The sequence below is a fragment of the Equus caballus genome, chromosome 1 (assembly GCF_041296265.1).
Source record: "Equus caballus isolate H_3958 breed thoroughbred chromosome 1, TB-T2T, whole genome shotgun sequence".
Taxonomy (NCBI): Eukaryota; Metazoa; Chordata; class Mammalia; order Perissodactyla; family Equidae; genus Equus; species Equus caballus.
This window is the reverse complement of record NC_091684.1, coordinates 134,092,913-134,111,245: the sequence shown is the minus strand read 5'-3', so window position 1 is coordinate 134,111,245 and position 18,333 is coordinate 134,092,913. Positions and strand designations below refer to the sequence as shown.

The 18,333-nt window shown below is 49.3% G+C and overlaps 1 protein-coding gene across 17 annotated transcripts in view; it reads right to left on the bottom strand.

The window, feature by feature from the left end:
* Positions 1 to 8,885: 8,885 nt before the first annotated feature.
* Positions 8,886 to 18,333, bottom strand: part of CELF6 (CUGBP Elav-like family member 6) — a 29,211-nt gene continuing 19,763 nt past the window's right edge. For 2 of the 17 annotated variants that reach the window (XM_070234106.1, XM_070234175.1), the window contains 10 exons: positions 14,167 to 14,295; positions 13,980 to 14,059; positions 13,667 to 13,810; positions 13,413 to 13,545; positions 13,180 to 13,326; positions 12,917 to 12,979; positions 12,594 to 12,671; positions 12,364 to 12,507; positions 11,371 to 11,526; positions 8,886 to 10,506 (listed from right to left, as the gene is read on the bottom strand). In XM_070234106.1, coding sequence (XP_070090207.1) covers positions 11,399 to 11,526; positions 12,364 to 12,507; positions 12,594 to 12,671; positions 12,917 to 12,979; positions 13,180 to 13,326; positions 13,413 to 13,545; positions 13,667 to 13,810; positions 13,980 to 14,059; positions 14,167 to 14,295 — 1,046 coding nt within the window. In that variant the 3' untranslated portion in view covers positions 8,886 to 10,506; positions 11,371 to 11,398. Of the gene's footprint in view, positions 10,507 to 11,114; positions 11,199 to 11,370; positions 11,527 to 12,363; positions 12,508 to 12,593; positions 12,675 to 12,916; positions 12,980 to 13,179; positions 13,330 to 13,412; positions 13,546 to 13,666; positions 13,811 to 13,979; positions 14,060 to 14,166; positions 14,296 to 18,333 lie in introns of those variants that run through there. The other 15 variants (XM_023654216.2, XM_070234170.1, XM_023654208.2 and 12 more) reach the window with 14 other exon arrangements.

Sequence of the window (18,333 nt, the reverse complement as noted above, 5' to 3'; positions counted from 1 at the left end):
GGGATAGCACTGTGGCCTTCTATTCAGACAATCTAGTTTCAAAGCTTGGTTTCAGCTGTCTGTTCAGCTTTAAACTAAGACTTTCACTTTCTGAGTCTTAATTTTCTCATCTGTAAAGTGGGGACAATAATAGCTACTTAATGAGGCTGCTGTGTGTGTGTGAGGTTCATCCTGAAATGAGATGGTAGGTTGAACTGGATGCAATTACCGTTTTGTGGGATATAAAGAGGCAAATACCCACAATTTCATATGGTTCAACCTCATACATATAAAGTAACCAGCAGAGGACTAGAAAGTAGTCCATAAATGGAAGCTGTAATTGTGGTTATTGTGTTTCTTAACCTCAGACATGACCAGACCTCCTCATCCTTATCAGAATTTGGTGTCTTGGGGCTCCCACAAGCCCCTCATTTCCATCAGCACGGATGGGGAAAGACTTGTCTTAGATCTACTCTCCTTTCTCACTCCCTCTGTTTTGCGGGACACAGCACACAGAAGGAAGGCTTTGGCCCTGAGTGATATAAACACGTGTCATATCTCTCCCTCCTGAGCCGGCCTCACTCACAATTTTCACAGTGGCATTTTTACATTTGAATATCCTCCGCATCTTCTTTCAGACTCCCTCTCCTTTTTATGCCCCTCTCTTCTCACCTTGCCACTCAGCCTGGGCCACAACACTGTCTCAGTATTGGTCTGTTATACCCGTTGCTTATAATAAGTGAAAAAAGTGAGGGATATAAAGTAACAGGACTTATAGTCTTAGTCTCAGAGTACAGAAATTCAGAGTAGTTGGGGCAGGAGTTGGTTCTGCTGCCTAAAACAACTCACCAGCAAGGGCCCCATAATAGCTCTTTGGAGCCCTGCATGCATAGAAGTGTTTGAACATTAGCACTTTAAGTAAGCACAGGGGGTCTGTCCCAGTGAGTGAATTGTCAAACTCCAGTATTCTCTAACCTTCCAGGATTTCCTCTCCTTACCCCCTCTCATCTCACACCACTAGCTCTTCTACTTATCATGAATCTCATGAATCTCCACTGCCTCATGGTTTATCAGTATCTTCCTGGCTTTACTTCTTTTCCTGTCTGGTCCAGATCCTATGGTCAGTTACTTTACTCACATTTTTGTTAATATGCTTGCCCTTAAAATCCCTGTATCATTCCGGTCATTTACCTTTTCTACTCTCACATCCTAAACCAGGACAAAGGAAATCACCCAATCCTACAGAATTGAGCTCGTGAGTGGACACTGTTTTCGGTTAGTCCAACCCATGAGCCCCATCCTTTAGGAATTATATTTTCCACACTCACCCTTCAGATCTACAGGCCTCAGGACTATATTTGTCTTGTGTGACCCCTGGGGCCCCGGCTGCAGTTTATTGAACAGTGAGTGGATTCCTAATCCAAGCTGTGCTACACAGATGGTATCAATTGGGAATCTTGGATTAGGGCTGAGAGATTATGATTTTAACTGGACTGCTTTCTTGAGTAGAAGAGACATAAACTTGGGAGCTATGGTGCATCCGCCTCCCAACTACTCTGAGGAATGAGAAATGGAGAAAGACTATCTACAGAGAGAGAATGAAGCATGGAGAGGTAGAGACTAGAAATGACGAGACTGCTGTCTGGTTGCTGGAATCTTCCCAGGCCCTTCCTGAGGCCCTCTGACCTTGAGGTCTATGAGTTACCTTTATCTAGAATAAAATGCTTAAGTTGACTTAACTTGTACCCACACAGAGCTACTACAAATTGTCTCCTCTGTTGGGCCCTCAGTGCATCCAGAGTCCTTCCATACATCAGCTTCTGCCACCCATCCCCCATTCTGCTTCACAGAGAAAATAAAGGCCATGAGGGGAGATGCTGTCAATTTTCAGCACCCTCCAAACATTTGAATCTCTCTCATCCTTTTTTCCTGGGAGGTAGAGAGGTCTCCCGTCAAATCCAAGGTTAATCCTTTCACTGTGATACGTATTTCATCCCCTTTTGCCTCTTAAATTAAGGAACTCTGCTCCTTCACTTACCCCTCTCCTTCACGGATATTCAACTTTTTTTCTTACTCTTTGACCCCAGCATATAAACTTGATCAATTTGCCCGATCTTTAAAATAATCCAATTTTAATCCCACACCTTACTGACTACTGCACATATTTTCTTGCCTTCAACCAAGCTTCCAGGGAGTAGTCTGCATTCTCCATCTCCACTTCCTCACCTCCCATTTATTCCTTAAATCTAGTACCATCTGACCTCTCCCCAAAATCTCTACCGAAAATACTTTCACCAAAGTTCCAAACTACTTCCAAACTGCCAAATCCATTAGAAAATTTCAGGCTTATTTGACCACTTCATGTCATTTGGCATTGTTGATCACCCTGCGCCTGCATCCCTTTCCTCCGTTGGCTTGTACGGGCTATGCTCTTCCAGTTTCTTCTTACACCTCATATGGCTCCTTCACAGCATCCTTAATAGACTCCTTTTCTGTCATTCACTATTGAAATTTTTTTATAAAAGAGTTCAGTCCACACCCATTTCTACTCTTATCACTCTTCCCAGTGACCTCAACAGCACCCACTTGAGACAGACCTTGGTAATTTGGGGCCTCCCAGAATCTGAATCCCCTTCCTATGTTACAAGTCTTGGAGGTAAGCAGAGCCCACTTTCCACGACAGACATTGAAAAGGTTGAATCTTTGCTTTCCCAGCTCTTTGGCAACTAAAAGAGAGGCATGTGACCTAGGCCTGGCCAAGTAGCCCCCAGAAATGTTAATAATTCAGAGAAACAGAACCATGGAGAACTCATCCTGGTAGCAGTGGCCATAGTAGGGTCAGCTTTATTCCATGCCGGGGGGCTGTTGTACGTGAGTACCGGTGCTAGTTTCCAGTGATAATGACAGTGGCAGCATTGTTGCTGGGCTGAGTCTGGTATCTGATTTTGGCTTTTGCTCTGGTGGATTGTCCTTCCATTGTTCCTGCTTATTTTCCAAGCTTGCGTCTCCTGCTTGGCAATCCCATGACCCAGCCAGTGCCCTTTCAACAAATGGCTTTTCTGTTTAAATCAGCCTGGGTGACACACTGACTGTGAGTGACTAGGACTCCCAAATCTCTATCTCCATCCTTTACCTCTTGAGTTTCAGTTGCCTTTTAGACAACTCTACTTGTATGCCTCACAGGCAAACTCATCTTCTTCACAGTCAGTGTTCCTTCATGTTCCTAGCTTAGTAAGTAGCACCTGTGACTTATTCAGCCTGAATCCTGAGAGAGAAGCATCTTAGACTTCTCCCAGCCTCATTTAAACTGAACTAGTTTTACCTCATAAACATCTTAAAGTTTACCTCTTAATACATTTTAAATCACTCCCTGTTTTAAATTCCTAATCCTCATCACCAGAACCATTGTACTAGCTTCCTAACTAGACCACCTATCCCAGTATATTGTCCCCTGATCGATTCTCCACTTAGCTGCCCAAAGGAATCTTTCTAAAATCCAAATCTGATCATGTCACTCCTCTGTTAAAATCCTTCAATGGCTCCCTACTGCCCCCAGGATAAAACTTATACTTTCTCTTTGGATCTGGCTTCTACGTGACTTTCACCGCTCGCTCACCTGCATCCTATACTCCATCCAGGCTAAATGACATGTTCTTCCAGACCATGCAGGACATGTCTTTATACTCCATAAGTACTTGGTGGAGCTGAGAGTCACAATGCCACCTCTGCCCCCCCCCCTTGTACCCCGTAGAGATAAATAAATGACCCATCAGGCCAGGCAGGAGACTCCATCACCCTGACCAAAGTGATTAATTCAGGTATGGGTTTGTGACCTAAATAGAGCCGATCATAATCTTCCCCTCAAAGCTCTCTCGCTTTTGAGGCCATGGTGCTGGGAGCATATGAGATGGAAGCTGCTGCTACCCAGCTCTCCCTGCCACATGGAGAAAATCTATTTATGGCAGGAAAGAGAATGGAACCAAGGCACAAAGAGAAGCAGAGCCCTGAGAGATGGAGTGAGAGAGCCCTGATGACGTTTGTTTGAGCTCTTGAATTCAGTCCCGCCTGAAGTCAGTAATACCACAACGCTTCTCAGTTCCCTTCTTGCTTCAAGTGGTCTGTGTTGGTTCCTATCACTTGTAATTAAACCAGTCCGAATAAAGAAATGGACTGGAGTGTGCAAACAACAGTCTCTAGAATGTGGAATTGGCAGAAGTGAAATGAAATGGAGGCAGTGGGAATCTGATGATCTTTGGCTGGGAAGTTGGAAATCCCTGTGGTGTGGTATCAAATCAGCTGGTTACCTTCTATTTTATCTTGAGATTTGTCTCATGCATCAATTATAGATGGAGATTTCAGGGACACACTGGAAAAGTGTCTGTATGTTGGAGTATTCTGGCCTCTGCTCAAGATTTTCCATAAGGTCCTGTGGTTTAGCTTTCTTCCATGCTGGCAGAACTGGAACCGTATATAGCTTTGTTTAGAGTTGCCTGTGGCCAGCAAGCTAGACTGCCGAGGCTCAGATAATCATGTGTCTTACATATTATAAAAGCCAGATCCTCCTCCCCAAGCTACAGTGAGTGAGAACAAAGGCATAGAGGTAGAAAATCCAATAGGAGATACTGGAGTTTAGGGCCTGGGAAATTCCAGAGAAAAAACCTGATCCTCCAAACCACACCTGAATGCTTTTTTCACCCAAATTAAATAATGTTTATTTCGCTTAGAGTTCAGACAGTGCTGGGGGGTTCTTGTGCCTGGAGACCTTGGCTGTGAATCTTGTGGGAGAGAGTAGGATGTATTGGTCACAAACCTCATGCACCTTCTTGGACTCCCTAGAGTCACCTCCTTTCTCTCTCTTGGTTTGCACCTCACCTATGCCAAGTAGCCCCTCCAATTCCACATGATGGTAGAAATGCCACATGGCAAGCCACTGGATCTGATTTCCCAAGCAGCTACTCAGGAGGCAAATGATACAACTCAGAAGTGCAGTGGAGTTAGCTCTCTGTGGGGTGCACCTTGGCCAAAGGAAAACATGAGATGAGAGGGGGACAGATATATAAATTCCCTCTCAATTCTCCTCTTGGTGAACTGCTCCAAGGTGCGGTTTCTTCCGGCAAACACCATATGCTTAGCAAACCACCTTGTCAGGTGAGCTGCTGTCTCCTCATGGCTCATGTGAAGCAGGGGCCAACACAGTAATCCATTGTCTTACATTCCTTCACATCTTTCCTTGCCTCACGTCTCCTCTCCCCTCTCACCATCCTGAGTTCTATCTCCCACAACAGTGTGAGCACTTTAATCCTTGCCTTACAGTCTGCTTTCTAGAGTACTTGGGTTAAGATATGGAGCCACAATCAAAGCCCCCATCTGACCACTGAGTGCCAACAGTGGGGCAGCAAGAAAGTCCTGAGGACACAACGGATTTTTCCTGCTGAAATACAGCGAATCTAGCCCAGAATGCTGGCTTCCTGTAGGGGGTGCAGTGCCAAGGTCACTATGTCAGGCTGTTTCTGTCCAATTGTCAAAGAGAAGCTGAGGCTCATTCACAGGCTCTCTTCGTGGGTCCGTGCATTTTCTCCTGGGCACCTAAGATTGCCCTTGGGAAAAGGCAGCCCCAGGCTTGCCGCCTACTCTGCCTTCTGGGTCTCTGTACTCTTAGGCAACTGGAGGGCAGGAGGCCAGAGCCTAGAAGTTCAAAGTCCCATCTACAGATGGCCAATCAAAGGCTCTTGATAGAGGGTAGAGAACACTTTGATAGCAATGTCTGAAATCAGGGCTGGGGAAAAAAAGAGTGGCTTTCTGCCCTCTCTGAGTCTGCGCTTGGCACAGACTTGGTCGCCTCTTTGTGGACCCCATGTTGCTCAGGCTGGAAGGGCAGCTGCTTGGCCTGCATTGGTTCTGAGCTCCCTGAGCCCAGGAGGTTTCTTCCTTCATTGGCTCTCCCAAAGAAGACAGGGCTGTGTAACACAATCGTGCAGATATACTGGCCATCAGGGGAGGCCTAGAGGCCAAAAATAGCCTCTGAGGCCCTGCTGGGTTTGGCTGTGTCACGATGTAGGGAAGTGCAGTCAGGACAGTGGATGCCCAAAGATTACAACCAAAGCTGGAAAAAGTTCAAGAGAGGTTCTGTGATCTCCATGTCCTTAGCACCCTCTTTTGGAGGGTATTGCATGCCTGTTCTGTTCCACTGAGGCAGAAGCGAGACTCCAGATCTGGTCAGAGCACATAGTGGATCCAGAGCTGCTTCCAGGGTCAGAGGTCATTAGTCTTATATCAGATCAAAGGTCTCTTCTCCCTGCATCCAAAACACCCAGGTTGCATCCAGAGAAAGAAAGAGATCCTGGGGGCCCTGCTGAAGGCTGAAGACTCTGCCCACAGTCCCCAAGTTATACAAATTCTCAGAGGGCCCACAAATTCAGTGTCCACTGACAGACTCCCCTCAGGAGTACTTTGGTGATGTGGTCTCAGTGTAATCATGGACCATGGCCAGAGGGTGAGGAGTAGAGCAAGCTGCAGGCTGGCCAGAATGAGTGGCTGAGTGATTGCCTCCCTCCTCTCCTAAGCATCTCCTTGGGGCTGAAGCCTAGGAGTCAGTCCTACTCAGGGATTTTGACTATCTGGTCAGGGCCACTGGAGCATGCGCCAGCCGAGTGTTGAAGAGGTAATCTCTCTCTGCGGGCATGGGACAGATTAAGCTTGACTTATCACCACAGACGGGCCATTATGGAAGCCATGAAGCTGATGGGGAGGGGAATGGACAAAGTGTGACCTGTAGCTAAGAGACGAAAACCACAAGGACCAGGTCCAGACTCAAGGACAAGGACTCAGCAAGATTCTTGATGATGGTTACTAGCTCACAGAGATCCCGGGAATCAAACCAATCAGTTTGAAAGGAATCGTATCGAGAGAAAATCTTCACACCTGGCAAACAGGGATCTGGGAATGCGTAATCTCTAAGGCAAACTTTAGGCCCAAAACCATGTCCAAAGGGAAGAGGGGTGCTTCAATTCCAGAAGGGGCATCCTCTCAGGGATGTCCATAAAGGACAATGGATAAAGGAGATATTTTCCAGTGGAAAGGACCAAGGGCAAACAGTTTTGTTGACAAGGAAACTTACTCCACTGTGTGGAAGGATGTGCTTTATGCCATAGATTAGTGAGCACTGTTTTCTCTTCTCCTCTATTCCAAATGGAAGGTGTTTTTTTCCTTTTAAAAAATGGTTATTCTATTACTCTCCACTATTTCATATTGGTTATGTAAGGGCAGCTAAATTTACCTTTTTAGCTGTAGATTGCAAAATCTTAAGAAGTTATATCCAGACCTGATCAAGAATTGCACATCACAAAGAGACCCTGGACTGAGGGCTCGATAAAGCAACTGGACATGATTCTGGTTTGTCTTCCATTGGGAAGTGGGTGTTTTTTTGTTGGCCCTAAGATCATTGCATTGTTAGGCAGGCACATTTTTGAAATTGTGTTTGTCAAGAAAAGTATAGGTGGATGCTGAGCAATAAAGGGGTGGAATGTAGTGGATGCCTATTGCTTATCTGCCCACCATCCTTTCCTTTGGGGACCCATTTCTCCCCTCTGCACAGTCCTGGTGATGTTGTCAACTATGGTGGCCTACTCTTCCACCCTAGAGGTGGCACATGTCCATTCTGGCCAAGGTCCTCCCTAGGACTTTAGAGATAGAACTAGTGAGGCCAATATACAGCGGGAAGCAGAGCCAAGAGATGGAGATATTATCATTTGGACCCTTAGATCCAGCTGTGCCTGAAGGCAGATACATCTTTTGATTTATCAATTATGTAAGCCAATTAATTTCTTATTGACTTAAACATGTTTGCGTTGGGTTTTTGACACCTGCAACTGAAAGGGTTCAGACTAATACATGCACACACAACAGAGACACAAACACCATGTTGTTCAAACTCAGTGACATTATACAAGTCTTCCAGGATCTTATAGGGGTCGGTAAACTTTTTGTTTAAAGGACCAGATAAATATTTTAGGCTTCGTGGGACACATATGGTCTCTGTCTCATATTCTTTTTTGTTTTGTTTTATTTTTACAACCCTTTAAAAATGTAAAAACCATTCTTAATTTGTAGGCCATACAAAAAAAAGTCTGCAGGTAAGATTTGCCCACAGGCCGTAGTTTGCCAACCCCTAATCTAGACCCTGCCAACTCCTTACACATTGGCACACAGTCTGCCAGTGCCTAATCATGAAACAAACTACTTTAAATGCCATTTTAGTTCAAGGGTCTTGACGTGACTTGACAATGAGTTAAAGTTCCAGGTAGAGTTAGGGATAGGAAAAGGTCTTGTCTTGTGCCCATTGTCTACCACATAACAGGCACTGAATAATTGGTATCATTATTATTTCTTGGTAATAAAGATAATTTATCAAAATGATGCAGCTATCCAAATGGCTTTGTCCAAAGGTCCCAGTTCATCCTCGATGACCCTTCCCCTCCTTAATTTCCTTCAGGAAATCTTTCTCTGACCTCCCCTACCAATCAAGTCTGAATTAGGTAGTTTTCTTGCTATCACAGACCCTGTGTGGCCCTCCATTATAACTGCATTCCCCCCTAACTGTCTTCCCCCCTAACTCTGACTACTTAGAACATGCCTGAGCCCCAGCTCCTAGCAAGGGCTTAGCAACTAGTACCTAGCACCTCCATGTGAATATATGTTTGAATGTGCAGGTGCTACATATCTTCATCTGTGTCCAGGGTAATCAGTCTATGTGTCAGCATTGTGCTCGTGTACAGATGCCCTTAGTGCTGGTTCCTCTCTCAGTTGGAAATTATTTGTTGGTATATACCACACCTTGCCTGGTAAGGTCATTATTGTATCTATTTTTCATTCCCATTCCCTCCAAAAATGAGTCAAAGACAGAGGAATAAGTGGGAACAAGTTTTCTTAGAAACTGTTATGAAGGAGGAACCCTCCACCCCCACCCCCACATCCTTTACCGTCTGATGTGATACCAGATGAGAGGCTTCCAGCCTCAGCAATATCTGGGGATCAGAGTGCCCATCACACAGCTGGGGCCCCAGACTAGTCTGATCCACGTCTATGGCGTGGAGGGGAAATTATCCTCCTGGGAAAAACATGTGCAAGCCCTGCAGGCCCAGGAAAGGCTGACCAAGGCAAAGAGAGTCGTGGTGTTCTAAGCTGAATCTTTTGCCCATCTCACAGAAGCAGGCAGGAAGCACCACCATTGATCAGCTTTATATGGCACCCACTGTATACAACAGACAGACAAAGACAGACAGACAGAGCACATACCACTTCTAAGCTGAACACTGCTCACCATCTAGAAGCACCTTGGATAAGCACATGTGAGACACTCTTGCATAGGAAAGATGTACTTTTTAAAGGAATGAAGAAGTATTTTGGCAAAACATCTACTTCCCTCCCAGGTCCTAGGTAAAGAGGGACCTCTAAATTCTGAAGCTTCTACATATTGAACATTACCCCCTTCTCAATGGCAGTATATACAGTAGCAAACCTTCCTAGTCTGTTGTCACAGCCCTCTACATATATCCTGAATCTACTTTACAGGTGGGCAAACTTAGACTTAGAGACAGAAGGTGGCCTGGAGCAAGGGGACACAGGGTCTGGCTCAAGGAGAGGGGAAACAGGAGGTGTCTCGGCTCAGCCAAAGGCAGGGCCTCTGTCTATCTGGATGGGGAAGGGAAAGGCTAGGGTGGCCAAATCTCCCTTTCTTCCTGCCTGGGGAAGCGGTGGTTCCACAGGAAAGGCTGTCAAGAAGGAAAGGCAGGTTCCCACTCCTGCTGGCTAGGAGGACTCTCAGGGTGGTAGAGGCCAGAGCAGGCCAGAGCGCCTCCTGGGTCCTCTTCAGGGATGCTGTCTGAGTTTGAGGATTGTGGGTTCACTGCTTCATAACTCTCTTATTACCTGTATATGAGTCTAGACCTCAAGTCCTTAATTATTTTAAAAAGGTGAGGGTTGGGGGAAGTTTAAGAGGGAATGAGACACAGAACAATCTTTCCACAGCCTCGCTCTGCCCAGGCTGGGGCTTTCAAGGGTCTCCCTCACCCTGGCTCCTAGGGATATTTAAAGGCAGCTTTTATGAGACTCTATACTGTCTTTTTTGTTTCTCTTGTGGTTTTTTTTGTTTGTTTCTTTGTTTTAATTTATATAGATATATATATTCTTAAAAAAGCAATAGTCCTTTGGTCCCTAAACTCTAAGGAATGATATGATTTTCAAAGAAGCAAATCTGGGCCTCCCTTGTGGAGAAGCCCTTGGCACCCCCAAGGCCCTCTGCTGGTTCCCTAGACAGTCAATCCTCAGCCAGCCCCAGTTGTCTTGCCAGCCTGAGCTCTATGCCACAGGCACAAAACAACCCACTCGGATGAAAACAATCCTTCAAGTGGCCTGAGCCCCAGGTGCCGGCCTTGGATCTGATCCACCTCCGTCTGTGGCTGCTCCTTCATGAAGGGCTGCTCAAGCGTTTCTGTGCTTTTCCTTTCCTTTCTTCTCACTCCCCAGTTTCTGTTGTTGGGTATTAATTGGTAAAGAGAGAGGGGAGGAAAAAAGGCAAAATCACTCTGGAGGGCAAGACAAGAATTGCAGCTTCTCCCATCAGTGACATCTTAGGTGAGTGGCTGGACCTCTCCTCCTGAGGAGCAGAGCTCAGCAGGGTTGAGACCACTGATGCCACACCCTGGATCCTGGGCAGATGGCCCCAGCCTGGCACCCCCTCCAGAAGGCTCCCTAGGGTAGCTCAAGTGAGGCAGGGCCATGTGGATCTTCTGAGACAGTAAATCTCTAAAAGTCGTAGGCAGCTGGCCCTGCCAGAAACCTAAAAGAGCTTGTCATTTCCCTCCCCATGGCCCAGCAGGCCCTGCAGATCCTGTTTCTTCCATGTATTTGCTTCTCTCCTCATCCCTATGTTCACTGCCATTGTCCCAGCCCTCACATCTTGTCCTTTCTTTGTTTAAATTCCTCACTGGTTCTCTACCATCTGTAGGATAACGTCCAAACTCATGGCCTTTAAGACCCTTCACAAGCTGGTCCAAACCTACTTTTCTAGTCTCCTTGTCCAAGTCCCTGCCCTTCCCACACATGAGTTCTCTACTCCCATGGCCCCCTGCAGCTACCTCTGGAGTAGAACTGGTTGGATCTTGCTGTAATTGTCTCTCCCAGACTGTGAGGGCAGGAGGGTCGTCTAATTTGTCTCAGTCCTTGGATTGAAGGAAAAACACAAGGTCTCCAGCTGAGGATCCCTCTAACTCCTGGCTCTTCCCTCCCAGACTTTTTCAGAGGTGGGTGCCCCCAACATCCCAAAAGGACCATCAAAGCTGAGAGGCCTCCATCACTCAGGCCCCATCTGCCTGGGGTCCACCAAGGACTCACCTTTCTGTGGCTGGTCAGTGAGAGTAGATCAGTAAGGCCGGTTGGCATCTTTGGGCCTCTTTAGCTGGACCTTGAGCCTCTTCATGCCAATTTGAAAGCCATTCATGGCCTGAATAGCTGTCTGGGCACTGGTTGGATTGTCAAAGCTAACAAACCCTAGGGGGTGTGGGCAGAGAGGTTAGCTGGGAACTCTGCCTGGCACAGCCTCCTTTCTGTCTGATCAGCCCCCTCTTCTCTCTGCCCCCTCGGGCCAGTTCCATCAAACATATACCCCTCCACCCTCCACTGTTTGCACACACACATGCACACACGGGCAAGTGGCCGGAGTTTCCTACAGGGATGATTCTTAGAAGGAAAGGAAGGGGGCTGGCCCAGTGGCACAGTGATTAAGTTCACGTGCTCTGCTTCGGCAGCCCAGGGTTCATGGGTTTGGACCCCAGGCGCAGATCATCAAGCACTACACATCAAGCCACACTGTGGCGGCACCCCATATAAAATAGGGGAAGACTGGCACAGATGTTAGCTCAGCAACAATCTTCCTCTCACACACACACAAATTAAAAAAAGAAGGAAAGGAGGCGATTCTGAGTGTGTGTGTGTGGGGGGGAGGGCAGGCAGTGTGTTGGCTGAAGTGTTTCCCTGTCCTTCCCTGGCATGGGTTGACTCTGGCTGCCTCTACTGCTCCCATTCTGGTCCTCTGAACTGCAGTTGGAGTTGGAGGGGATCCCTGGTCCCAGACCCAGACTCCTCCTGTCCAGGCTAGACTCTAAAGCTTGACCTGGTGGAACATCTTCTAGACACCTGACTTTCCCAGGTGAACCTGAAATAGACTTGTTCCTGGTCTAGGCGTCGCGCCGTCACTGGTCTGCCATGCTGCTTAATGCCATACGGTCAGTTTCTAGGAATCATTGACTTATGGAGGGATAATCTTAGGGTCTGTAGGGGATCTCAAAGTTAGGAGTGGGAGAGGCCCACAGATGGGGCTCAGCTCACCAAAACACTTGCTCTGGTTGGTGGCTCGATCCACAAAGACTTTGGCAGAGACAACAGCTCCAAAGGGTAGGAATGTCTGTATGAGTTCTGCATCACCGAACTCCTGAGGCAGGTGATAGATGAAGAGGTTACAGCCTTCGGGGCCTGCAGGAACAGCAGCAGGCTGGTTCAGGGGAGGGACTCTGAGTCCAGCCCCACCAGGCCCTGATCTCCAGGCCCCTGTCCCTCACCTTCTCTTTGCTGCTGGGGCAGGGCTGAAGGCTGCTGGGGGAAAGCTGTGCTCACGGGGGCATAGGCCGACGGATAGGCTGCTGGAGACAGAGGTGGGAGTGGGCAGCGATCCCCAGGAGCCATCTCCCATCTGCCTAACCACCTTTGACCAATTCAGACTAGTCCACGGTAACCCCCACCCCTAGAGAAGTCGTTCTGGGCCCAGGGGTCGGGGGATGGGAGAGTCGACTCCTCAGAACAGAGCCTAAACCCCCCACGAATCTCCCTATTCCTTTCTGGGGCCCTTCAACCTCCCCCCAGGCCGCGGAGCGCCAAGTGAAACCTGCGTAGTGGTGCATCCCAGCGTAGGCCTGCTGCAGGGGGTCAGCCACGCCGGGACTCTGGGCTGGGGAGAGAGGGGCGTGAGGCCCACGGTGAAGGTGGTCAGGTGGGCAGGGTCGGTGAGAGGCTCAGGGAGTGTGGGAGGTGGAGGGAGCCTGTGAGAAGCAGCAGGCAACGAGGAGTCCCTTCCCAGGGAGGCCGGTTCCCCCTCCCCCACGCTCCCCACTCCATTTCAGGGAGATTTAGGCGGAGCTGGGGGCCCACCTGGGTAAGGGGAGAGCCCATTACTGTAGAGAGTGTCGGAGCCCGGCTGTCCGTTGGTCTGGGGGGTCAGGGGGCCGAATCCATTGACCCCGATGGGCGCCGGAAGACCAGGAAGCGTGCCCGGGCCGCCGCCGGGCGGGGAGCTAGCTGCTGGCGGCGGAGGAGGTCGGAGAGTCAGGCCGCAGCCCCGCGCCGCCCCCTCCCACCGCGGCCCCCTCCCCTGCCCGTAGTACCTGCCGCGGGCAACAGCGGCGCGGCCACCAGGCTGAAGGCCGCCACGTGCTGCATCTGTGCCGCCACTGCGGCCACCGGGCCTAGGCCCGGGCCCTGCGCCGCCGCCAGCAGGGCCGCCTGGTGCTGCAGGATCTTTAAGAGGGAAGAAGGACGGATGTGGAGGGCCCAGCGGCGGGCAGCTGCCCTAGCTCCGACCCTGGCCCGGCACCCCGCCCGCCTACCCGCCCGCGCCCGCCGGGGCCCGGGCACCTACCGCCGTGGTGTAGGCTCCGCAGGCCCCGAGCGGCAGCGGCGCCGGGTGGAAGGCGCCCAGCTGGCCCGCCATCTGCTGCATCCGCCGCAGCGCGCGCTCCCGGTCTGTGTCCGCCAGCTTGACCACGAGGCTGGACGACGCACCCTGGATTGGGCAGGGGACGCCGCGGTGAGTGGTCCAGGCCCCAGCCCTGGCCCTGGGCAGAGCGCCTTGCCCATCAGGCCTTTTCCTGGAGCACCGATTGCATTTGGGGAGGAGGAGCCCGTCCCCACCCCCACTGGCTTCACCCTCGGCCCCCGGCGCCCGCCCTCACCGCCATGGTCCGGCTGCCGTGCAGACTCTGGATGGCCGCCTGAGCTTCCCCCTGACTCCCAAACTTCACAAAGGCACAGCCTGGGGCAGGATAGAGGGATTGGGTGGCTCAGGCCACAGGGGCCAAAGGGTCATGAGGCCCAGAATGAGACAGGGTCACCAGGAAACCCAGGGTCAGCTCATGTCACCTTTACTGGTGCCATCAGGGCTCCGCAAGACGGTGCACTCCTCGATATGGCCGAAGGGCTGGAACAGGCGTCTGACGTCCTCCTCACCCTGCTGCTTCCCCAGCATCCCCACAAACAGCTTTCGGTCCTCTGGGGATAAATCCAGGAGTGACCTGGGGACCCTAAGTCCTCTTGGTCTCCAGAGTACGAGGAGGAGCTCAGGAAGGTAACTCACCATCATCTAGCTCTGGGAAGAGTGTAGGGAGTGAGAGGGTCCTGGGGCTACAAAGCTGGGTTTCTTTGAGGGGCAGGATGAGTATAGACAGATCCAGAGGAAAGGAACTCAACCCAGATTTCCATCAGGAAAACCTGGGTCCTGGAAAAACCCAGAGAGACTCATTGCTGCTCTTGTGAAAAGTGATTGAGTCCATATCTCTGGTTGTCTAGAGCCCTATATGCATCTTTTATATGTTTGACCTTTCTGTTCTAAGAATCTGGGAAAGGCTATTTTGGACTGTTTCAGCCCTATTAAGGGGGGGGGGGGGGGGGAGGGGGCAGTTTCCTTAGAGAAGGCCTTTGTATTCAGACTGGGTTTGGAGAAGAGAAGTACACCATTGCCAGTCAGCCTGATGGCAGTGGCTAGAATCAATGCCCCTTCTTGCTCAAATCAGGGATGGTTCTGGATCAAAAAACAGTGAAGAAAACAGTTGTCTCATCATACTGCCTCATCCCCAGACAGCAAGCACTAGAATGATGAATCCCCACACCTAGCACAAACTGAACCTGGGTGTCTCTCCCAAAGGCCTAAAGAGGGCAGAAAGCTTGGGTTCCTGAGCCTTCAACATTAGCGTTTTCCCCACTACACTTGCTGAACCCCTGACCCCTTTTCTTAACTCCTACCTCCACTACCTCATTCACTCACTGAGCTTCCAGGACCCTCCCTGAGCCTTGCTGCCTCCTTTCTGACTTTCCCTGTTCTCCTGCCTTGATCCCTCTCCACCTGTTCATGCTTGTGGGAGAACAAGTTCTGCCTGTAGACCAGAACAAGTCTGGCCCCTACTTGTGTCCACTCTTCCTCAGGCAGCAGCAAAGATGCCAGGAAAGGGGCTGAGAGCTAGGCCTGTGTCCCTTGGAGAAAGCTGGAGAGCTGTGGTGGAAACCAGGGCTTAGCTGCACATCTGGCAAGTCAGACCTCAGGAGCACTATTCAGAGCCTGGGAAATAAAGAAGGGCCCAACCTACAGGGCCTGCTGTCAGAGCCCTGCTCCTTTCTGCACCAAGATAAGTCTCTGAATTCAGGATGGGGCTTCATCCTGGTGATACAAGTTGGGAAAGAAGGAGTGGGTTAAAATCTGGCTTTAGGCTTCATCTTCAAGATCCCGGAGCCCAAGAATACCCATCTCAAACTCCTTTACTCCTTGACAAGCTTGGCTAGGCCATTGGGTGTCCTTGGATCCTGAGTGCAAGGGAGACAAGGCTGGTGAGAGTCATAGACTGAAGCCTGGGTGACAGTGAAAAGGAAGAACAGACTGACCAAAGTTAGCAGTGGAGGAAATCTCCAGCAAGGCTAGGCGCATGTCCGTATTTCACCTGCATAGTGTGGGGTTCAGACTAGGCTGCCCTGGGTACCCTGAGGTATCTAACTGTCAAGGCTGTGTCTGTGTGGAGGCTGGAGGCTGTGGTTTATATGGGACAGGCAGAGTGTGTTTCAGCAGAATCATGCCCTCTGTCCATAGGATTCCTGCCCAACAATCCTGAGGGGGAAAGGATGGATAATGTACTTGTGGCTGGAATTCTAGAGGAGGTACTGATCGTCTGTGGTGAGAGTGCAATCTGGTGAATGTGCTTCATTTCTAGGAGTGTTAGCAACAGAACAGTGCCCTTGGAACGGGTCATTGGTTTCCTAACCTTTTTTAAAAGCTTTGGAATTCATTGTTCTAATAAAAATATTAGGATGAAGCTAAAAATATAACAGAAAAGCAGGGCTGCTCTGACTGAAGGCAGGAAAGTGGGGAGGCAGGGTGCTGGAGTTCCTCCTGCTTCATCTTCTTCTAGTACCCCCTAGAGGGGCTCCAAGGAAAGTCCTTTGAAAACCACTGACCTAAAAGACAGAGAATAGAGTTCCTGATGGTATATGAAGAAGGATCTGAGATCATCCTGTTCAGGACCCCGAGATCATGAATCTCTTGACCAGCTTGATGTTAGTAGCTTTGCCTTGACATTGGAGGACAGGCCCCATTTGGTCAAGGAATGAAACCCCAGAAGACTGTGTCATTGTTCTGAGCTATGACACTAAAATATGCTCATGTGGCTGCAGAAGGCCCAAGAAGGGCTGGACAAGATCCCGGGGCCTCCAGAGTCCCGAAGGTTAAAGGAGGCTTCATGATTCCCTAATTTATAGTGCAGCTGTGTCATTGAGTAGGGTCTGAAAGATGGTGATGGCACCTAGGTAAGATGTCATGCCCCAAGGACCAGAATCCAGGTAGCCCTACGTAGGAAGAGAGATATCAAGGCTGAGATGGAGCCCCAGGCCAGGAGAGACGTTTGTACGGACAGTGGTGTGATCCTTTGTCTGCTCTTTCTCTCGTTGCTCTTTTCTGCTGATGGTTGTCGGTTCAAGCTCATGTCACAGACCACGAAATTCTATGATTCTTCTTTTCCAGTGAGAGTCTCCTGAGTTAAGAATTTCCATTTCCATAACAGGGCACTAACCCTGTGGTTCTGGACCGTATGAAATTTGAAATTGAAATGAGGCAGAGCTATAGGCTGGGCTCTATGCCACCCATTTCACAGGTATCACCCTGAATCCTGGTATCCTCTTTGCCTTATGGTGTTTGACAGGAGGATGGTCTGGGTTACAGTGACCATAAGCCTCAGGTGATCTCAAAATGGTGGGATAAGTTTCTTGAGAGACCTAGTCAAAGACAAGTACAGGCTAGACCCCTGAAAGTAGCCCCTAAATCCATGGCCCTGAAGATTCTGAGGGCTGATCAATGCCCCCAGAGAGAGATGATGATGGTAATTCGATTTCCTCTAGATCAAACTCTGCCATTTGGTAGAAAGAGGACTCTGTAAGAGGTAGCTCAGAAATACCTGAATAAAAGCATCCCATGGGTTGTGGTGGGTCCCTAGAAAGATGGAATATCAATTAGAGAGGCTTAACCTTCCCAAAGTGGAAGGAATTGGAAGGTAGTATCAGTGTGGAGTTGAGACGTAGTTGGAAAGATACACAGTTGAATGGTATAACTGCATTTTCCTGATGGCAACGAATGTGTACTCCTTGTTCTTCTACCAAATGCTTTTTGAACCCAAACCAAGTTGTTTGGGCCCAAGAGGCCCATGTCCATGAAGCTGCAGTGCACAGCTGCTCATATAGGTCAGAGATTCTTTTTTTGAAGAAGAAGAAGATTAGCCCTGAGCTAACTTCTGTGTTCAATCCTCCTCTTTTTGCTGAGGAAGACTGGCCCTGAGCTAACATCCGTGCCCATCTTCCTCTACTTTCTATGTGGGACGCCTGCCACAGCATGGCTTGCCAAGTGGTGGCATGTCCGCACCAGGGATCCGAACTGGCAAAACCCAGGCTGCTGAAGCAGAATGTGCACACTTAACCGCTGTGCCACCGGGCCAGGCCCTGGTCAGGGATTCTAATACAGCAAATGATGGGGTTGAGAGACCAGAGCCAGAGTCAGTCCACTCCATCTTCTTCAGGAATGGCACCAAGAAGCTATTCAAGAAGGGAGGTTCTGCTACAAGTTGGCCCAAAGGAATTCCTGACGTGTCCAAGTTTCTGGCGTCTAGGCCCCTCACACCTACTCACCTCCATTTTGGTGGGATGTCACGATTGTAGGGACAGTGTAGGTGCTTTGGGGTTTCAGGATTGGGGTGCCAACAACCAAACACATCTAAAAATGCCAATCCACCTTTCAGTCCAAATACCAAGGCAGAAGGTCCTGCTGGTGGCAGCATTTTGAGCAAAGCATCTCTCCCCTGATGTTCTTGGTGATGACTGCAGCATAAGGAGCCAAGGAAGATTAGGAACGAAAGTGAAGGAAATATCCTGGCAGAGTCTCCTGGCCAGATCTGATGAGCATCAAGAAGGGCTTTAATTCCACAAAAAACTGTTAGAACTAATAAACAAATTCAGCAAAGTTGCAGAATACAAAATCAATAACATAAAAAATCAGTTGTG